At 41.7% G+C, this 19,757-nt stretch overlaps 1 protein-coding gene across 1 annotated transcript in view; it reads left to right on the top strand.

Moving 5' to 3' along the window:
- The window catches only part of unc5a (unc-5 netrin receptor A), a 627,961-nt gene that overhangs the window by 375,663 nt on the left and 232,541 nt on the right, over positions 1-19,757 (top strand). The window contains exon 3 of the mRNA XM_087995374.1: positions 11,524-11,667. Coding sequence (XP_087851500.1) covers positions 11,524-11,667 — 144 coding nt within the window. The remainder of the gene's footprint in view (positions 1-11,523; positions 11,668-19,757) is intronic.

The following is a 19,757-nucleotide window of genomic DNA, read 5'->3' as shown; positions in this document are numbered from 1 at the left end:
TATTTTCTTCTTTAAGAAGACTGAAACTGTAGACAATGTTCTGGGCAATGTCACCAATGTTGTATATAATTTCAGCAAGGCATCTTTAATCCTATGTTCAAAATCTCTTGCAATGAAGGCCAAAATGCCATTTACTTTTGAAATGCTTACTGAATCTATAGTGTAGAGATATCGTACTGTAATCAACCTGTGGCACAGTGGCTCAGTGGTTAGCACTGCTGTCCCATCGCACCAGGGACCTGAGTTCGATTCCACCCTCAGGCAACTGTCCTTATGGAATTTGTACGTTCTCACTGTCTCTGCGCGGGTTTCCTCTGGGACCTGCAGTTTCCTCCCACAATCCAAAGATCTGCAGGCTAACTGAATTGGTTATACTAAATTGTCCATAGTGTTCAGGGATGTGTAGGTTAGGTGCATCAGTCAGGGGTAAATGTAGGGCATAGGACTGGGTGGGTTACTCTTCAAAGGGTCAGTGTGGACTTGTTGGGCTGAAGGGCCTGTTTCCACACAGTAGGGATTCCATTCTATTTGATTCTGTTTTGCGATGTTATGACAAATCTCTGGAGCAGTGGGACTTGAACCCAGCTCTCCTGGCCTAGGAGAAGGAACACTCACCTGAGATGGTGACAATCAGGTTAAACCACCACCAGTGATCTCTCTCTAATGAGAAAGCAGCCCTGTGGTCTTTTGGGAATATGGCAACTTTACTACTATACTTACACTGCTACATGAGACCTCTAACACCTGTATACTAGCATTTAGTGACTAATGAAAAAGGACATTCAAGTATCTTTGAACAACAGGACTTCCCAACATGAACATTTAAGAAATATTCTGCTTGTGTTTTTTTTTTGCAACAAAGTGGGTAACTTCATCATCATTTACATTACATTTCATCCTCCAGCCATGTTCTTTCACATCCACTTTGCCTGTTCAGTCGCACTTATTGCTTCCTTACATCCTCCTCATAACTTACATTCCCATCTGGATTTGAGTCCTCAGCAAACTTTGAAAAATGTTTGATTCCCAAATCAAAATAATTTACATAGATTGTGAATTTCATCAGAAGGAATGGTTCTTTCCAGGGATAAAATAATTTGTAAGTTCACAAAAACATTCTTGAGTATTAGACTTTTACAATGTAGTCTTTAAAGGATAGCTGTTATGTTTATAATCTCAACAATTGCATTTGGCATGACACTAGCAAGAATTCTCTAATATTCCATTTAATCTTCTGAGAGTCCTCAGTGATCCTAATAGCCTAGACAATATATTATATGGCTCAAAAAATGTTACAGTGCCTTTTCGAAAATTCACACTTATCAGTAAGTGTTAACACAGCATATTGTCAAATTTTCAAGATACCACAAAATCTTTTGTCATATTGCTAGTTTGTGAACAACATATATTGCCTTCCATTCTTTTCTCATATTCTAGACATTGTCCTTTGGAACATTGTGTGTTCAGACATGATTCCAAAGCACAGATATTTGGAACAAGAACTTTCAAAGGGTGTTATGAAGGTAGTTAGATACTTGGCAACAAATGCAACACACATCCTGAATTCAGGATGTTATACCAAAGGATCTCGTCAGAAATTGATACCTGTGTGTTATTACTTGATAACCAAAATATTAATGGTAAAAAGAAAATGGGGAAATCAAACACATGCTAATGAGGAATGGGCAATAGTCCATCAGGCAGTATTTCCAGTACTTCAACAACATTTTGAGCAACTCACAAAATTCCAATGCGGGGTCACTTCGCTTTCAAAAAATATCTATTGGGAAAATATTGGCTAAAATGCTAAAGCACATTTATTAGTTAGAATCACAAAGATATGGTCAAATTTTGCCAGACAAATCAGGGAACTAGGGAAACCACAACTATCAAGTAAGCTTACATTTACAAAGCTGATGCCAATTTTCTAAAACCAGTCCAGCAGGGTTATAGTAGGACCCAATGTTAAACCAGAAGTGGAAATCAGTGTGCTTTTAAAATTGAGTGATCCCAAAAAAATTCCTGAAATACTGTGTTTCATAATTTTACCAGCAAAAAATAATAGTGGAAAGTTTAATTTACATTTATTTATCATATATAAGTTACCTAAAAAAACACACAATCGGATCACTGTTCAAATGTTGTCACAAATATTCAAGAAAATAATGATTAGTTTGAAATTATATAAATTATCTTCTGGAATCCCTCAATCTTAAGGTGGATCGGAAAGGTGGCATCAAATGTTTAAAGTCAAGATTCAAGTTTGTCACGAAAGCTGTAATGATTTTTAAAAGTGATTCCCTTATTACTGTTTGCCATTAAGGATGCTCATAATGGATACCAACAGTCCTTTTGAACTCACATATGGACGTAAAGTGAGTTTGAATTCAATTAAATTAGATTACTTAAAGAAAATCTGGTAAACCATTGCTGAGAGAAAATGGTTTGAATTTTACCAGAAATTAGCTATGTGTCAAATATGACAAGTTTCATGCAGGGTTTCTCTGTTCCTCACATTAATCCCTGAAACTCACCCTGTTATCTATGCACCATGCATTGATAATACCTCAATTGTCCTATCTTTCCTTTAGCCAAAGGTAAAAGTATTTTCCACTGCTAAGACCTCTCAGGATTGCCAGCACTGGTGTCTTACATGAAATACAGTTGTGCACCAGCTCAGTCCAGAAATACATTGCACAGTTCCTTTGATTAAAGGATTTCCCCAGAGCTGGTGGACAGAGGCAGTTTGGTACTCTAGATGGCAGAGATGTGCAGATCCTGGTGAACAGAATGGTACATTGGAGGGTTATACCTTTCACTCAGAACAGAAAGGGGAAAACACATCACTAAATTTTGTCAGGCTGCATGAAGATCTGGAGGAGTACGCAGAATGCCACAAAAATGTAAATGTCCTTCCTCTTTCTGTGAGAGAGGGGCTCGATGATCTACTCCTGTTCCTATTTCTTCTGGTCTTAGGGTCTCCACCTTACTCTCAAGCATCATGTTCCAGATGCCACTTTGTTTTTCCTCCTGTCATCATTAGTTTTTTTAACAAATTACCATAAAAACATCTCCTCACGTTCTTGAATCTTCCATTATTGGAACATTGTTTCCTTTTCTACCCTATCTAGACCCCTGATGAATTTGGAATAGTCTGTCAGATCTCTTCTCTGAAGAACCTATATTTCTCCAAGCAGCATAGTCACACCTTCTCTGATCTTTGTGCAATTTTGAAGTTTTGCCTCCCTGGAACCATTCTCATGAAGCTTTGTCTTTTTGTTATCTGACACTCACTCTATTTCTGTTACTACACCCACATCCCATCAAAGCTCACAATCTATCACTCTGTCTCTTGCAATCAACATCATTTTCCACATGCTCCCATTAACCCTGCATGACCTCTGAGCTGCTCACCTGCTCGGACACCTTTTCACCTTTACCCCACCTGCACCAGCACTAACAGCCATGCCACTGTCTTTCATCTTATTTGATCTCTCCCTTTGTCTCAATCCAGGTGAAAATGGCCCAAAAAATGGCAAAAAAATGCCAAAACAGGTGTTGACATGCCCAGTCTTTATCTCCTCAAATTCTAAAAGGAAAAAAATTATTGCATTAATGATAGAACTGTGACCATTTATGTGAAGGCAACATTTCCACATCATGCAACCAAGTAAAAATCCTTGTCTATGGCCACACTCTTCTCCCATTACACCACTGTGAATTACACTCTTAACGTGCCTTGCTTCTACCCTTATTTCAAGACTCATTCTCTTATCTCCTGTGAAATCTGTGCAACCACCACTTAGAGGGTATCCCCAGAAGAGATCTCCTCTTTCACCTCTGAGGAAGAAGCCACAGATCCCTTTGAGGATGGACTGACAACTTGACACTTACTCCCTCCATCAGCTTAGATACTGACATCTTGGTGGGTATTTTATACAGATTAGAGTAGGAAGCACATCCTGCTGTGCACTTCATTGCCACATCTCCATAGTTATTAAAGGGAGAAACGGCCTGCCTCCTCACATTTGGAGGACTGCTGGGAATGAGGCATCTACTTGTCCTCAGTCAGCAAAGAATTCATTGGTGTCAGCAATTAATGACTTCATAACCACGCATGGATTGATTCATAATGTTGCAGGATGTGGTCAACAGTACATCTGACACAAGTGATCACAAGTCTATTTTACCTGTAACATGTGGACGTCTGTTTAATTCTATTACCCTTTTGAAGGTCCTCAAATCAGAATCTTCTCCTTCACAGAATAAAACACGTACCCCAACCATTCTGGGTGTGGTGGTGACCATTTTCCTCTCCGTCACACACTTGCTATTTAAATGATGATAGAAGCAAGCTGCAGTTGCACTTTACAGATTGAGTCACCGACTCAGTCACTCAATTTAGATAGCAAACAAAATCTTCATATTCCCTTCTGGTTAGCTCTGATTGTGAACCTGACTGGCTTTGATTTTCTGTACCTTCCCGGCTGATCCTTGATTTGACTGTTTATCTTCCGATTTCAACACCTGAGCCCCAGGCATACCCTCTTGACATTTATTTGACAGAACCCCTAGGACTGACTGTGAGCCAATCCCCTGATTGACTTGGATGCACTGCTTAATGACTAAACTCACGACTGATCTTTGGACAGCCCCTCTACTGACTTACGGAGATTGCTCAGAATGCTTATGTTAGACCTGCTGAGTGTGGCCCAGTCCATGGATCGTAGTGACATGGAATCTGATTGTCCTAAGCAGTTGACTGAATGAGTCCAAACCGTGAATTGATAGGTGATGCTGCCCCTGACTCTCTGCTGGGTCCCCAGGCAGAAGGATCTTTCCCTTGATTCGGCATCTTAGACTTTGAAACATGGCTATTTGTTTGTAACATATGTGCTGTGTTTGTTGCACTTGCTGTTTGCACATAATGCAAATGTGAAATTGATGTTGCGCGGTGTCTCACAGCAATATTTCCACTCCCTTGATCAATGACTGCTTACATCCATGCCATGATGTGTGGCTTTGTTTCTGTGCTAAACTGCAAGACGGGAGCCTTTAAGTTGCGGCAGAGATGGCAAAGTGCACAAAGACAGAGCAATGTCGGCTTGCTATGAGCATCCAAGTAAAAGCAAATGAGAAGTTCTGAGATGAACCTTGTTCAGTTGGCTGCCTGTCATTGGCTTCAAAGTTCCTAGCAGCAACGTTGCAATGAGAGGTGCCAGTGCACTTTAAAGTGCAGAGTTGTATTGTTAATGGATTGGAGGTGTGCCATGAGGATGCAGCAAGGCTGGTGCCTGCCCTATATCAATACCTATGGATGACGACATGCAGATATTTGCTGCTGATGGATTGTGCCCAGGGGTGTTGGGGACTGCTGTCCAAGATGGAGGCCTGGAGAAGCAGACAGTGAGTTGAGTCATCAGGTACCCCACTCTGACTTTTATGCCAGAAATTGGCATCATCCAGTTTTTGTCCAATTGGTAGGAGAATGGGAAGCTACATATCGATGAAGTAAGGTTAGATAATAATGACATGCAAATTGGTTTCTCACCACTAAGTATTGAGATTCTTGTCTCATTGATCAAAATCTGGTAAGGTAATTGGACTTTTTTTTTCACCTTGACGTTGAGAATCACATTTCTATCAATCACACCCTGCAACTGACTTTCCAATGTACGTGTCATTCAGTGGCTGGGAGGATATTACGTTTTATTTCCAGTCCATGTTTTGGGTTTCAGAGGAAAAGTAACTAATGCATGTGAGTTCGGCAAAAAAAAAATTGAAGAAAAAATGAAAGCAAGAGTAAATGAAAGGGCCAAAGTTTGAAATTTAGTTCCTAGAGATGAGGTGTTAGTATTGTTACCTATCCCTGGAGAAGTATCCAAATGAAGGTTCACTGGACCTTATTAAATCAAAAAGAAAATCAATGAACTAAAGTACTCCAGACAGAAGAAAAAAAGTAGCATGTGTGCTATGATTGACTACGTCAATATTGAACTGAATCCTGTTGGCTGGAGCTCACCTGTTTTGAGAATTCTGAAACCAGACAGGTCACAAAGATTCTGTATTGATTATCACAAAATCAATGCAGTAACTAAAGTGGATTTGTATTCCATTTCAGGATTGAAAAACTGCATTGAATGAATTGGATATGCATGATTTGTCACCAAAATTGACTTGCTAAAAGGGTTTGACAATTCCATTGACTGGTAGGGCCAGAGCAACATCAGCTTTTAAAGCACCAGATGGGCTTTATCAATGTAAAGTCATGCCATTGAAATGAAACAAAAAAAATGCCCGCGCAATGTTCCAATGATTAACCAATAAAGTCATTGATAGACTGTGTAACTGTTTGGCTTACATTGATGATTTGATTATGTTCAGCAAAACCTGGGAAAACATTTGCAGCACTTGACTGAACTGGTGATAGGTTATAAATGCTTAAATTTCCTATAAATCTGACTAATATTGAATTTTGTCAAAGCAGAAGTGACCTAGTAGGGCCACACTGTAGGACAAGGCAATAATAGCAGCTCAAGAAATGAAAGCAATTTTGGATTTTTCTGTGGCTAAAGCAAAACACAAAACTTTGTGACATTCTGGCTTTTGTGGGTTTTAGCATTTGTTTGTCCTGAACTTCAGAACTGCTGAAGTTCTTTTCAGAAATTTGCTTTAACATGTTGGTTAGAGAAAGTCAAAACATTTGAATGGACACAAGAATATCAGATTGCATTCAAAAAATTGCAATCTGTGTTGCCAATAGTATTGGTTTTAGCAGCAGCAAATTATGAGGAACCTTTCAAAGTGGCTGTTGATGGCAGTGACATTGGTGTAGGTGTTATTTAATCAAAGAAGATGAAATGAGGATCAAACTGTCAACTACTTTTTGAAGATAAGTTATTCTTGTAGCTGCAGTTACAATGACAGTCGATCAGAGAGGTGTTGATGTTAGGTAGCAATATACTTACAAATGTGAGCTAAGTTTACAATGACCCGTATGCTACCATTATGCCTTTTGAAGATTTTCTTTTTTGTTTCCTTCCCACTCCATGCACTGTAATGGGTTATTTATGGCTAGGCGATTGATACATTTAAAGTTTGACTGTAACATCAGTTGTAGAGATCCAGGAAGGTCCTGGAAGTAGTAAGCACTCTGCTGATGGTGAACACAGGATAGCACAAGATGGCACTAGTCTGCTCAAACAAGCACTCCAATGGTAAGCAGATCACTGTGGTTCTGGAAATTATTTCCAATCTACTGCTGGAAGTACGTCCAAACTGATCTTTTTGTCTATTCTCTCATGATGTGCTCTCCTACTGAGCTCGCCATTCTGATGAGTTGAGAACTGATCTTGGTGCAATTGCGAAGTTATTAGCCAAGGAATCTTCAGATCATAAAATATAAAAATAAAGAATTGCCCTCAATTTTTGGAGAAAAAAAAACTTGCCAGGGATTCAGCTTTGTTGTGAGAAGAAATTGAATCATACAAGACTTAAATCTGTTCTATTTATAATTTCTAAATGCATAATGGAGAAAAATCTATCTGGATATGATTATATTTCATTTGAAATAAAATGATTTCTGTTTCTCACATTAGCTATTTATCTTTGTTAGAATATGTAATTATACAGAATATTATGGAAGGATTATGTCAAAACAGATTTTAAAACAGAATTTTAAGAATTTGCAATGTCTTCATATTGATCAATCATACAGTAAAAAATATGAAGTCGTGCAGTTATTATACTCAGTGTGACTGTCTCTATGAATCAGTGTATAATTCTCTGTATTCATTATTCAGTATTCATTATACTGTTTTGAATGTTGTTAATTGCTCATGAAGTGAACATCAATCTTCCCAAGATATACGAAACATATGGTATATATAATCACAAAATGCACCAACAAGATGCATTTACTTGGGATTCTGAATGAGTGAATATGTGCCATTTGTTAGAAAGCTAAGTTCGTCTTTTAACGGTGGATCTTCATTCAATTTTTTTTCGTACTTTCTCCTTGAAGCATAAAATTGCAGCTGGAGTGGGAGGAGAATGCCATCAGAAGAGAATGTGCTCCCACTATCAGGTCACAGAAACATAGCTTTGTCGGAACTTCAAGGAAGTTAAGTGGGTTGCCACATAATGGGAAACATATCATTGTACAGGAGAGGCTGTTCAATAGGGACAGGAATAGAGAGCTCATGTGGAGTGCACAAGACTCTGAGCTCTGTCATTTGGCCACAGATGCTAAGCTTTGGGAAACATCCACAATTAGGACAATTCTGCAGTGACATCAGACAACATATAAGGTTCTGTCAGCATTTCCAAAGACTTTGCACATCTTTTAAAGGGATATTGGAAGAGTCTATCTAAAACATGAGTGCCAATGATATCTTGGGAGTTTGCACTAATGTCTACCTCCATGATAGGCATGTCCTCCTGCATGAAGAATCAGTTCCAGAATTCAATCAATGACATCCTGGTCTTCGTCTGCCCACTCAGTTTACCACATGGAGGAAAGCTTTGTATTCCTGTTCAGTGAATTGTACCACATTGCTCTTCAGATCTTGGCTATCCAAGAAAAATGCTTGGATCCTGAAAAAGAAAATTGAAGAAGTGAATTTTCTGCTGAAGATACTCCTACTTTATTTCAATCCCATGTATTTTTCCATTCTGTCAGAACCCCACGGTTTGCTTTCTCGGCTAATGACAGAGTCAGCCATTGACATGTGCATGTGGCACCCTCGCAGACCCCAGTATTAGAGGTATCTAGCACAAAAACTGCAGCTATCACAGCAGGACAATGTCTGTCATGGGTTTCTCTAGCAGCTAGGTGTGTGGCTGTCGGGCTGTTCAAGTGAGTGCTCTTCACATTTCTCGTCCTGTAAGATTGCTCCATGCTGCGCAAAGTTTTACAAATAGTGGACCACTAGCATTCCAGACACCCTTGCTGCTGCATATTGAAGGGTGCCGCCAGATCTGTCTAGGCATCTAAATCAATGGCATGTTTTCAAACCTTTGTTATTCCATTTGAATTTTTCCTCTGCATCTCTATTTTTCCTTTATGGGCCTCATTGGCAACATTGGGGAATGTTGACTGTTGAGGGAATGAGATCTCTTCCAACAGATTACTGGTATCCTTGAGGGTGCCTAGACTCCAGATGTCTATATTCCTTGACTACAGTTCTGAAGGAGGGTCACTGGACCCAAAATGTTAACTCTGCCTTTTCTCCATGGATGCAACCAGACCTGCTGAGTTTCTCCAGCAATTTCTGTTTTTGTACCTATTTTACCCAATTTGTTTGTCTGTCTGCATGAATATAATGGGCAGTTTATAAAGGACTTGGAGTTTTAATGAGTAATGCTATATGCTGATGGTTTGTAACTGCTTACCTTGAGGTAGACTCTAATTACTTGTAATAAATAATTAATCTTCTTCAGTACAGAAACCTGGTCTGTGCTTTCCATAAACCTGCATCTCAAAGACAGGTAAACTGGGGAACTTTTGTGATGACTCCAGTAATAATGGGACTCAATTTTCTGTGCAGTATCCCAGTGAATCATAACAATAATAACTGTTCAAAAATGCTATTGGTTTGAGAGACTTCAACGTGTGCTCTTTAACCGGATGCTGTTCGCTCAGCAGATCAGAAGTACAAGGTGGAATTGAGGGAAGGTAACTGAAATGTTATGATAAGTGCATTTCAATTGCATGGCAAAAAAAAAATCAGTTGTTCAATTCCAAATGAAAAGACACTTGTCAAAGTATTTTCAAAAATGTAGACTACAATGTGATGGAGGGTTGATAGACTTATATGAAAAATGACTTTGCCAGAACCTTTAAATTAGAAGAACAAAAGCAATGTATTCTCCTGATTTAAAAAGAAATTAAAGATGGCTTCATTTCGTTGCTTGAAGAGAATCAACATATTTATGTTGCAATAAGTCACAACAGCATACTGTGTGCTGTATTCAACTTGTATCACTTTTGTTTGTAAGGAAAGAATAAAATAAAAGGTTTGGTTCACTCTTTTAGTTCAGGTATTCTAGATACTGATCCACAGTCAGTGAATTAACTAGTGCATCTGCAACCTGATGATATCTTTGATTTTTGACATAGTATTAATCAGAAATATTTCACAAGTAAGTGTTTTTTTTCCACCTAATAATGCTCTCTTTTCATCACAACTTGACAGAATGGCTGTTGCATGTTGTAGAACTGGAGACTGGTATAGTTAGTGACAGAGCAAAATCTAGTAATGATGTTTTAGGGATCATTTCATTGAGGGGAAAGTGTTCTGTAATTGAAAATTAGCAAAATCGATCAAGTTAGAAAGCTTGGAAATCAATCATTTAATTCATGTTGTTGTGACTTATTGCAATATAAATGTGTTGATTCTCTTCAAGCAACTAAAAGATGTCATCTTTGGATGTATGTTCTTTTACTTTTGTTAGTCTTTTCTTCTAATAACTGCATTTGAAAATACTCTTATCAGGATGTTTAATGCATACATATACAGAAGGTGTGGCATGGTTGCTCAATGGTTAGCATGCTGCCTCTCAGCATCAGAGACCTGGGTTTGATTTCACTCTTGAATGACTGTCTGTGTGGAGTTTGCACATTCTCCCCGTGTCTGTGTGGGTTTCCTCCCACAGTCCAAGGATACGCAGGTTAGGTGGATTGGCTGTTAAGTTACCTATAGTGTCCAGAGATGTGTAGGTTAGTGGATTAGCCATGGGAAAGGCAAGGCTACAGATCTGGGTGAGATGCTCTTTAGAGAGTTGGTTGAACTTGATGGGCTGAATAGCCTGATTCCACACTTAGGAATTCTATGAAATGAAATTGATAGTTAATATATTCCCATTTTCTGAATATGGAGTTGGGTCATTTTTTTGATCAAGCATTTCTTTAGCTCCTCGCAGCCAATTAAAATCTGGTATAAATTCATTACTTTTTAACTCAGTGATTTATTGTAATTTATTCAAAACTAAATAGATTAACATGTCATTCAAAGTTTCAAAACTAAACAAAACTGAAGCAAAATGTTCATCACAATTTTATAACATAAAAATGTTATCAATTCAAAAATGTTTATTAAATGCATATGATCTGAAAATCAGACTTCAATAACCTCTGTCATCTATAAAATCTTGACTCTGAGGTAGAAGAAAAGCAGAGTGACAGCATGGAACACAACCACCTTCCAAGTCACAAACCATTTTGTCTTATAACGTTACAACATCTCTTTCATCAATAGATCAATGGATAGATCCAGTTTGGCAATGATCCAAAATCTAAAAGCAATTTAAAAAAAAACTCACTTGAAATATAAAATGCATGAAATGATGTGAATGTCTGCATGAAACTATAGATTTTAGGTCCAAATTCTCCAGTTGATGGACAATCTTTGAACCTCCATTGAAGCTGTGTTTAATCCATTATTGTAACTCACATGACTCCTGACAAAACCGGTTAATGCTGATGTATTGAGTTTTTGCTAATGTAATTGTTACTGCCAACAGGACTCCCAGTACTACAAGTTCGAACTGATATTTCACGGCAGCAAGTAGAGAAAATGTTTGGCTTAGAAGAATATTGGTGCCAATGTGTGGCCTGGAGTACCACAGGCACTACTAAAAGCCGAAAGGCGTTTGTCCGCATTGCATGTGAGTATCCAAACTTTATTACATATCAAAGTATGTTTCAGGACTGCCAAAATTTGTAATTGTGTTTTTATAATAACTTTGTTAGTTCAGTCAGCTATAATCTTGCCTACATCAGAAATTTGTTGAATTAGGTCTTTCATTTCAATGTAAGAACATATTCTGGATTTATACTTTAACATTGCACTGAAGGAGTTTACTTTCTTCAATATGCTAATATTTTGGATGCATTATTAAACCAGGGTCTCAACTTTACATTCAGATAAATGGAAATAATTCTCTGGCAGCATTTGAGCAGAGGAACTCCTTAATACTCAAAAGAAACTTCTCACAAATAACATCACTATTCTTCTAAGTTGCTGCTTCTGAAATGCCATTATACTTAAATTAGTTGCAGTATTTGGCTAGGTAACAACATGATTGCAATTTTAAAGTACTTTATTGTATGTGAGACACTTAGGGACTTCCTGGGCATGTGTTAACACAGTAGCTTTTTAAATGGAAATTGTTTCTTGCAATCATTTAAAGTATAATTGAAAATGTTTAGAAGAATGATTAGTTAAGTTCAAAAAAGTAATTGTAGGATTGTTTTCTAGCTTGGGCTGTTGTTTTCTGCTCAATTAACCTGAAAGCAACCAAACACAGAATATAAGATTGAAGAATTTTAAAGTGCAAATTACTTCCAATGCAACTCCAGTTCTTACAAACGTGAAAAAAAACAGTACCGTCGCAAAAACTAGTTCCACAAAGCGTATTGGTCCCAAATTAAATTAATCACCGTAGCAACTCTTCACTAATTGTGCCTGCTTATAACCATTAAGGAAGCTCTGAATACAAACTGGTTCTTTTAGGTCCAAAGGCACTTCAGTGCACATTTTACAAGTTTTAAAAAAAATTTCGTATGACTTGGTTACTATACATCTCTGCAAACATTAAATTGTTTAGTCTGGTTTTTAAAGTCAATTTCAGTTATTCAAATTTAGATTATTCGTGGCGGTAAATATATACTTGGCAATGTGAGAAACTGTTGGCTGTGTTACTGAAATTGCACCAGCCAATATCAAAAAAAATTAATGCAAATGTTATAGTAAAACTATTAGAGACTCAAAACACTGCCTGATTGTGCTGATTTATTAGAGCCATAGAGTCATAGAAATGTACAGCATAGAAACAGAGCCTGCGGTCCAAGATTTGACATTGGTCAGTATGTAGCTATTTTAGAATGGAAACTTGTGAAAAAGAGATACCACTTGAAACAACTGAAATTTTGACCACAATTTACACCTCATGTATTAATTGCTTTGCAAGGGTGAAAGTTTGCCCCAGTACCCAAAACCGCCTTACACGTCAAATGTTTCATTCGCAATGCATGATTTGTAATAGATATGTGTATGCAAGTAGAAATCCTATTCTTATGCATGATGGTAGGTCTACAAGCAGTTAATTTACAGATATTTTCTCATCAAGCTGGTCAGGGATATTATCGCACATCTTAGGAGCAAGCAGGATGGTAACCTGGATCAATGGTGCTGGAAGAGCACAGCAGTTCAGGCAGCATCGAGGAGCTTCAGCAAAATCGACGTTTCGGGCAAAAGCCCTTCATCAGGAATAAAGGCAGAGAGCCTGAAGCGTGGAGAGATAAGCTAGGGGAGGGTGGGGGTGGGGAGAGAGTAGCATAGAGTACAATGGGTGAGTGGGGGAGGAGATGAAGGTGATAGGTCAGGGAGGAGAGGGTGGAGTGGATAGGTGGAAAAGGAGCTAGGCAGGTCGGACAAGTCAAGGGGACTGGAAGTTTGAAACTAGGATGAGGTGGGGGAAGGGGAAATGAGGAAGCTGTTGAAGTCCACATTGATGCCCTGGGATTGAAGTGTTCCGAGGCGGAAGATGAGGCGTTCTTCCTCCAGGCGTCTGGCAGTGAGGGAGCGGCGGTGAAGGAGGCCCAGGACCTCCATGTCCTTGGCAGATTGGGAGGGGGAGTTGAAATGTTGGGCCACGGGGCGGTTTGGTTGATTAGTGCGGGTGTCTCGGAGATGTTCCCTAAAGCGCTCTGCTAGGAGGCGCCCAGTCTCCCCAATGTAGAGGAGACCGCATCGGGAGCAACGGATACAATAAATGATATTAGTGGATGTGCAGGTAAAATTTTGATGGATATGGAAGGCTCCTTTAGGGCCTTGGATAGAGGTGAGGGAGGAGGTGTGGCCACAGGTTTTACAGTTCCTGTGGTGGCAGGGGAAAGTGCCAGGATGTGAGGGTGGGTCGTAGGGGGGCATGAACCTGACCAGGTAGTCACGGCGGGAACGGTCTTTGCGGAAGGCGGAAAGGGGTGGGGAGGGAAATATATCCCTGGTGGTGGGGTCTTTTTGGAGGTGGCGGAAATGTCGGCGGATGATTTGGTTTATGCGGAGGTTTGTAGGGTGGAAGGTGAGCACCGTTCTGTCCTTGTTACGGTTGGAGGGGTGGGGTCTGAGGGCGGAGGTGCGGGATGTGGACGAGATGTGTTGGAAGGCATCTTTAACCACGTGGGAAGGGAAATTGCGGTCTCTAAAGAAGGAGGCCATCTGGTGTGTTCTGTGGTGGAACTGCTCCTCCTGGGAGCAGATACGGCGGAGGTGGAGGAATTGGGAATACGGGATGGCATTTTTGCAAGAGATAGGGTGGGAAGAGGTGTAATCCAGGTAGCTGTGGGAGTCAGTGGGTTTGTAAAAAATGTCAGTGTCCAGTTGGTCGTCACTAATGGAGATGGAGAGGTCCAGGAAGGGGAGGGAGGTGTCAGAGATGGTCCAGGTAAATTTAAGGTCAGGGTGGAATGTGTTGGTGAAGTTGATGAATTGCTTAACCTCCTCGCGGGAGCACGAGATGGCGCCAATGCAGTCAGCAATGTAGCGGAGGAAGAGGTGGGGAGTGGTGCCGGTGTAATTACGGAAGATCAACTGTTCTACGTAACCAACAAAGAGACAGGCATAGCTGGGGCCCATACGTGTGCCCATGGCTACCCCTTTGGTCTGGAGGAAGTGGGAGGATTCAAAGGAGAAATTGTTAAGGGTGAGGACCAGTTCGGCCAAACGAATGAGAGTGTCAGTGGAAGGGTACTGTTGGGGATGTCTGGAGAGGAAAAAACTAAGGGCTTGGAGGCCCTGGTCATGGCGGATGGAGGTGTAGAGGGATTGGATATCCATGGTGAAGATCAGGCGTTGGGGGCCGGGGAAACGGAAGTCTTGGAGGAGGTGGAGGGCGTGGGTGGTGTCTCGAATGTATGTGGGGAGTTCCTGGACTAGGGAGGATAGGACAGTGTCGAGGTAGGTAGAGATACGTTCAGTGGGGCAGGAGCATGCTGAGACAATGGGTCGGCCAGGGTGGCCACCACCAGGGATATATTTCCCTCCCCACCCCTTTCCACCTTCCGCAAAGACCGTTCCCTCCGTGACTACCTGGTCAGGTCCACGCCCCCCTACGACCCACCCTCACATCCTGGCACTTTCCCCTGCCACCGCAGGAACTGTAAAACCTGTGCCCACACCTCCTCCCTCACCTCTATCCAAGGCCCTAAAGGAGCCTTCCATATCCATCAAATTTTACCTGCACATCCACTAATATCATTTATTGTATCCGTTGCTCCCGATGCGGTCTCCTCTACGTTGGGGAGACTGGACGCCTCCTAGCAGAGCGCTTTAGGGAACATCTCCGAGACACCCGCACCAATCAACCAAATCGCCCCGTGGCTCAACATTTCAACTCCCCCTCCCACTCTGCCGAGGATATGGAGGTGCTGGGCCTCCTTCACCACCGCTCCCTCACTACCAGACGCCTGGAGGAAGAACGCCTCATCTTCCGCCTTGGAAACTTCAACCCCAGGGCATCAATGTGGATTTCAACAGCTTCCTCATTTCCCCTTCCCCCACCTCATCCTAGTTTCAAACTTCCAGTCCCCTTGACTTGTCCGACCTGCCTAGCTCCTTTTCCACCTATCCACTCCACCCTCTCCTCCCTGACCTATCACCTTCATCTCCTCCCCCACTCACCCATTGTACTCTATGCTACTCTCTCCCCACCCCCACCCTCCCCTAGCTTATCTCTCCACGCTTCAGGCTCTCTGCCTTTATTCCTGATGAAGGGCTTTTGCCCGAAACGTCGATTTTGCTGAAGCTCCTCGATGCTGCCTGAATTGCTGTGCTCTTCCAGCACCACTGATCCAGAATCTGGTTTCCAGCATCTGCAGTCATTGTTTTTACCCAGGATGGTAACCTGGGCCTACTGGTCCAGAGGTCACTACTGCTACACCAAAGAACCCTCAGGTCTTGGTTTATTTCAATAATAATTTCTCACTCAGAGGTAGGGTCATGGCTACTTTACCCACAAGAGCCCCAGTCAATTTATACACCGAGAATTTACTTGTCAGGCTACATTGTCTTTATTGAGATATTTCTAGCTTTGTCCCGAGGTCTTATCTTTCATTAATCACATTCCCTACCTGATCTCAAGTACTCTTGATTAGATTTTTCATATGACATGTTAGAATGTATTGAGGTACCTAGCACTTCAATTTCCCTAATAACTTCTTTGTTCTCTATTTTTTTAAATTCACTCACGGTGTGTGCGCCTTGCTGGCTGGCCAGCATTTATTGCCTAAACCTAGTTGTCCTTGAAAAGGTGATGGTGAGCCGCTTTCTTGAACAGCTGCAACCTAAGAGCGGAAGGTAGATCCACAATGCCATTATGAAGTGAATTCCAGGATTTTGACCTGGCAACAGTAAAGGAATGATGATATAATTCCAAGTCAAGATGGTGAGTGGCTTGGAGGGGAACTTGCAAATGGTGGTGTACCTTGTATCTGCTGCCCTTGTCCTTCTGGATGGAAGTGGTCATGAGTTTAGAGGGTATTGTCTGAAGATCTTTGGTGAATTTCTGCAGTTAATTTTGGAGACAGTACACACTACACTCCTCCATAAGTGGTGTGGAATCAGTACGCACTAATATAGCTCATTCCAGTGCCATTTATGCCACATTGCCACACCACCTTTCACAGCCAGGAATTGCTATCTGTCAGGACACTTGATGCATACATGGTTTATTACAGACACTGTAGTCCCTTGTTGTGCAATCATTCAATGCTTGGTTTGGATTTGCTTGATTATGATTTCCCATATCTTTAACCTAAAACCTGTCATACATCATATCTGTAAAATATGTCAAGACCTAATGGTACAACATGAGCAAAGCTCATTGACCCATCCTGTGATTGAATTTGGAAACCAGAAAATAATCTGATATCCGCTTACCACTGGGTTCCCAGTTCTTCAGTTGTACTCTTACCCCTTATACATCGGTAACTGGGGATAATGATCTTTCGGTGAACTTTACTTTTAACTTTTGAAACTTCCTTTGGCAATCTTGCTGCTAATGTTTCTAATTATCTTTTTCTATTGTATATGTACCGCCAGCCGCAATGTAGCATATACACTTACTTAAGACAAAGTGACGACTGCAGATGTTGAAGATCAAAGTAGAAAAATGAGGTGCTGGAAAAGCACAGCATCCAAGAATCAGGAGAATCGATGTTTTGGGCATAAGCCCTTCATCAGGAATGTGGTGGGAAGAAGGGGGCTGAGAGATAAATAGGAGGGGGGTGGAAGGTAGCTGGTAAGATGATAGATAGATGCAGGTGGGGGTGATGATAGGTCAGAGTGGAGTGGAGAGGTGGGAAGGAAGATGGACAGGTAGGACAGTTCAAGAGTGCAGTGCCGAGTTGGAGGGTCTGCTCAGAGATGAGGTGGGGGAGGGGAGAAGAGGAAACTGATGAAATCAACGTTGATGCTGTGTGGTTGGAGGGTCCCAAGGTTGAAGATGAGGCATTATTCCTTCAGGATTCAGGAGGCTAGGAATTGGCAATGGAGGATGCTCAGGATTTGCATGCGGGAGTGGGAGGGGGAATTGAAGTGGTCAGCTACAGGACCTATGGGGTTGTTTGGTGCATGTGTCCCAGAGTTATTCTCTGAAAGATTCCGCAAATTGGCGTCCTGTCTCCCCAAAGTAGAGGAGACCACATCAAGAGCACCAGCCACAGTAGATGAGGTGTTTGGATGTGCAGGAAAATCTCTTCTGGCTGTGGAAGAATCCTTTGGGGCCTTGGATGGAGGTGAAGGAGGAGGTGTGGGCGCAGGTATTGTATCTCCTTTGGTGACGAGGGAAGGTGCTGTGAGTGGACAGTGGGTTGGTGGGGGAGTGTAGATGTAACAAGGGAGTCACGAAATGAATGGTCTCCCTGGGATACTGATAGTGGTGGAGAGGGAAATATATCTGTGATGGTGAGGTATGACTGCAGGTGGCTGAAATGGCCGAGGATGGTGAGGTGGAAGGTGAGGACCATGGGGTTCTAACCTTATTGTGGTTGCAACTGCAACACTGGTAGAACCCCAAGGTGGAAGATGAGGCGTTCTTCCGCCAGGCGTCGGGTGGCTAGCATTTGGTGGTGATGGACGTAGACTTGCATGTCCGTGACAGAGTGGATTGGGGAGTTGAAGTGGTCGGCCATAGGGCAGTGAGGGTTTTTTGGTGTTTGTGTCCCAGAAATATTCTTTGAAACATTCTGTTAGTTGGCAACCTCAGCCAAGAATAGAAACCCCTCGTCCTCACCTTCCACCCCACCAATCTCTGGGTAGAATGCATCATCCTCTGCCATTTCCGCCACCACCAGAGATGTATTTCCCTACCCACCCATATCAGCATTCCACAGAGACCTTTCCCTCCCTGACTCCCTCATTAGGTCTATGCCACCTTCCCCCCCCACCTCCCCACCAACCTACCCTCCACTCCCAGCACCTTCCCTTGCCAGAGGTATAAAACTAGTGTCCACACTACCCCCCTCACCTCTCTCCAAGGCCCCAAAGGATCCTTCCACATCCATCAGAGATTTTCCTGCACAACCAAATACCCAACTTGAGGAACGTTTCAGTGAACCTCTCTGGGGGACACACATCAAACAATCCCACTGCTTTTTGGTTGAACAATTCAACTCCCCTCCCACTCTGCCAAGGACATGCAAGTTCCTGGGCCTATTCCAGCCACAAATCCTTGACACTCGAAGCCTGGAGGAAGAACGCATCATCTTCCATCTTGGGAATGTTCAACCATACAGCATCAATGGCGATTTTACCAGTTTCCTCATCGCCTCTCTCCCCACCTCATCCTAAGTCCAACCCTCCAACCATCCTCTTGAACTGTCCCACCTGTCCATCTTCCTTTCCACCTATCTGCTCACCCTCCGCTCTGACTTATTGCCATCACCACCACCTGCATTTACATATAGCCTTCCCAGCTACCTTTCCCCTCAGCCCAACCCTCTCCTATTTATCTCTCAGCCCACTTCCCCTTCACCTCATTCCTGCTGAAGGGCTTATGACTGAAATGTTGACTTTTCTGCTCCTTGTATGCTGCCTGTCCTGCTGTGCTTTTCCAGCACCACACTTTTCGATATATTTATTTACCTGTCCAGTCAATGATGTAATTCTGCACTACTCCAAATACATGACTAAAATCCATGTGTGCAGTGATTAATGTTTCTTCCCAGTTTTTGAGGTTTGACCAGAGCTACAAACTTTGCAACCTGTCTTAAACTAGCTTTTAAAATAATTATCAGGGATCAACAGTTTTCATGGTAATCAATTTATTTAAAATCCGTAAGATTTGAGTACACACAGTAATCATTTCAAATCAGTTGTCTGTGGGTCTCTAGGAAGTGTTTGGAGGGATATGGGTTGGGTGCTGACAGGTGGGACTAGATTGGGTTGGGATATCTGGTCAGCATGGACGGTTTGGACCGAAGGGTCTGGTTCCATACTGTACATCTCTATGACTCTATGACTGTATGACTCCCTGGACTATTGTGTTCCCTGGTAGTTTGACCACATTGGTATTGCTTCTTCTTTAACTTGGATAGAACTTAAAACTGACGTTTATGTCATTTTTACACAGCAGCTTGAGGCTTAAAGGGTTTTAGATTGTTTGATAAGCTTTTCCAAACTTCTGTTTTCTTTCCCTTGTTGAATTTAGGTCAACCTGAAATGTTTGTTCCTAATTTCTAATTAGCAGTATCTGAA

The sequence above is a fragment of the Chiloscyllium plagiosum genome, unplaced genomic scaffold, assembly GCF_037043375.1.
Source record: "Chiloscyllium plagiosum isolate Xiang-an unplaced genomic scaffold, Cpla_swu_hap1 HiC_scaffold_16, whole genome shotgun sequence".
In the NCBI taxonomy this organism is placed as follows: domain Eukaryota; kingdom Metazoa; phylum Chordata; class Chondrichthyes; order Orectolobiformes; family Hemiscylliidae; genus Chiloscyllium; species Chiloscyllium plagiosum.
The sequence above is the reverse complement of the archived record's forward strand: the minus strand, read 5'-3'. Positions and strand labels throughout refer to the sequence as shown.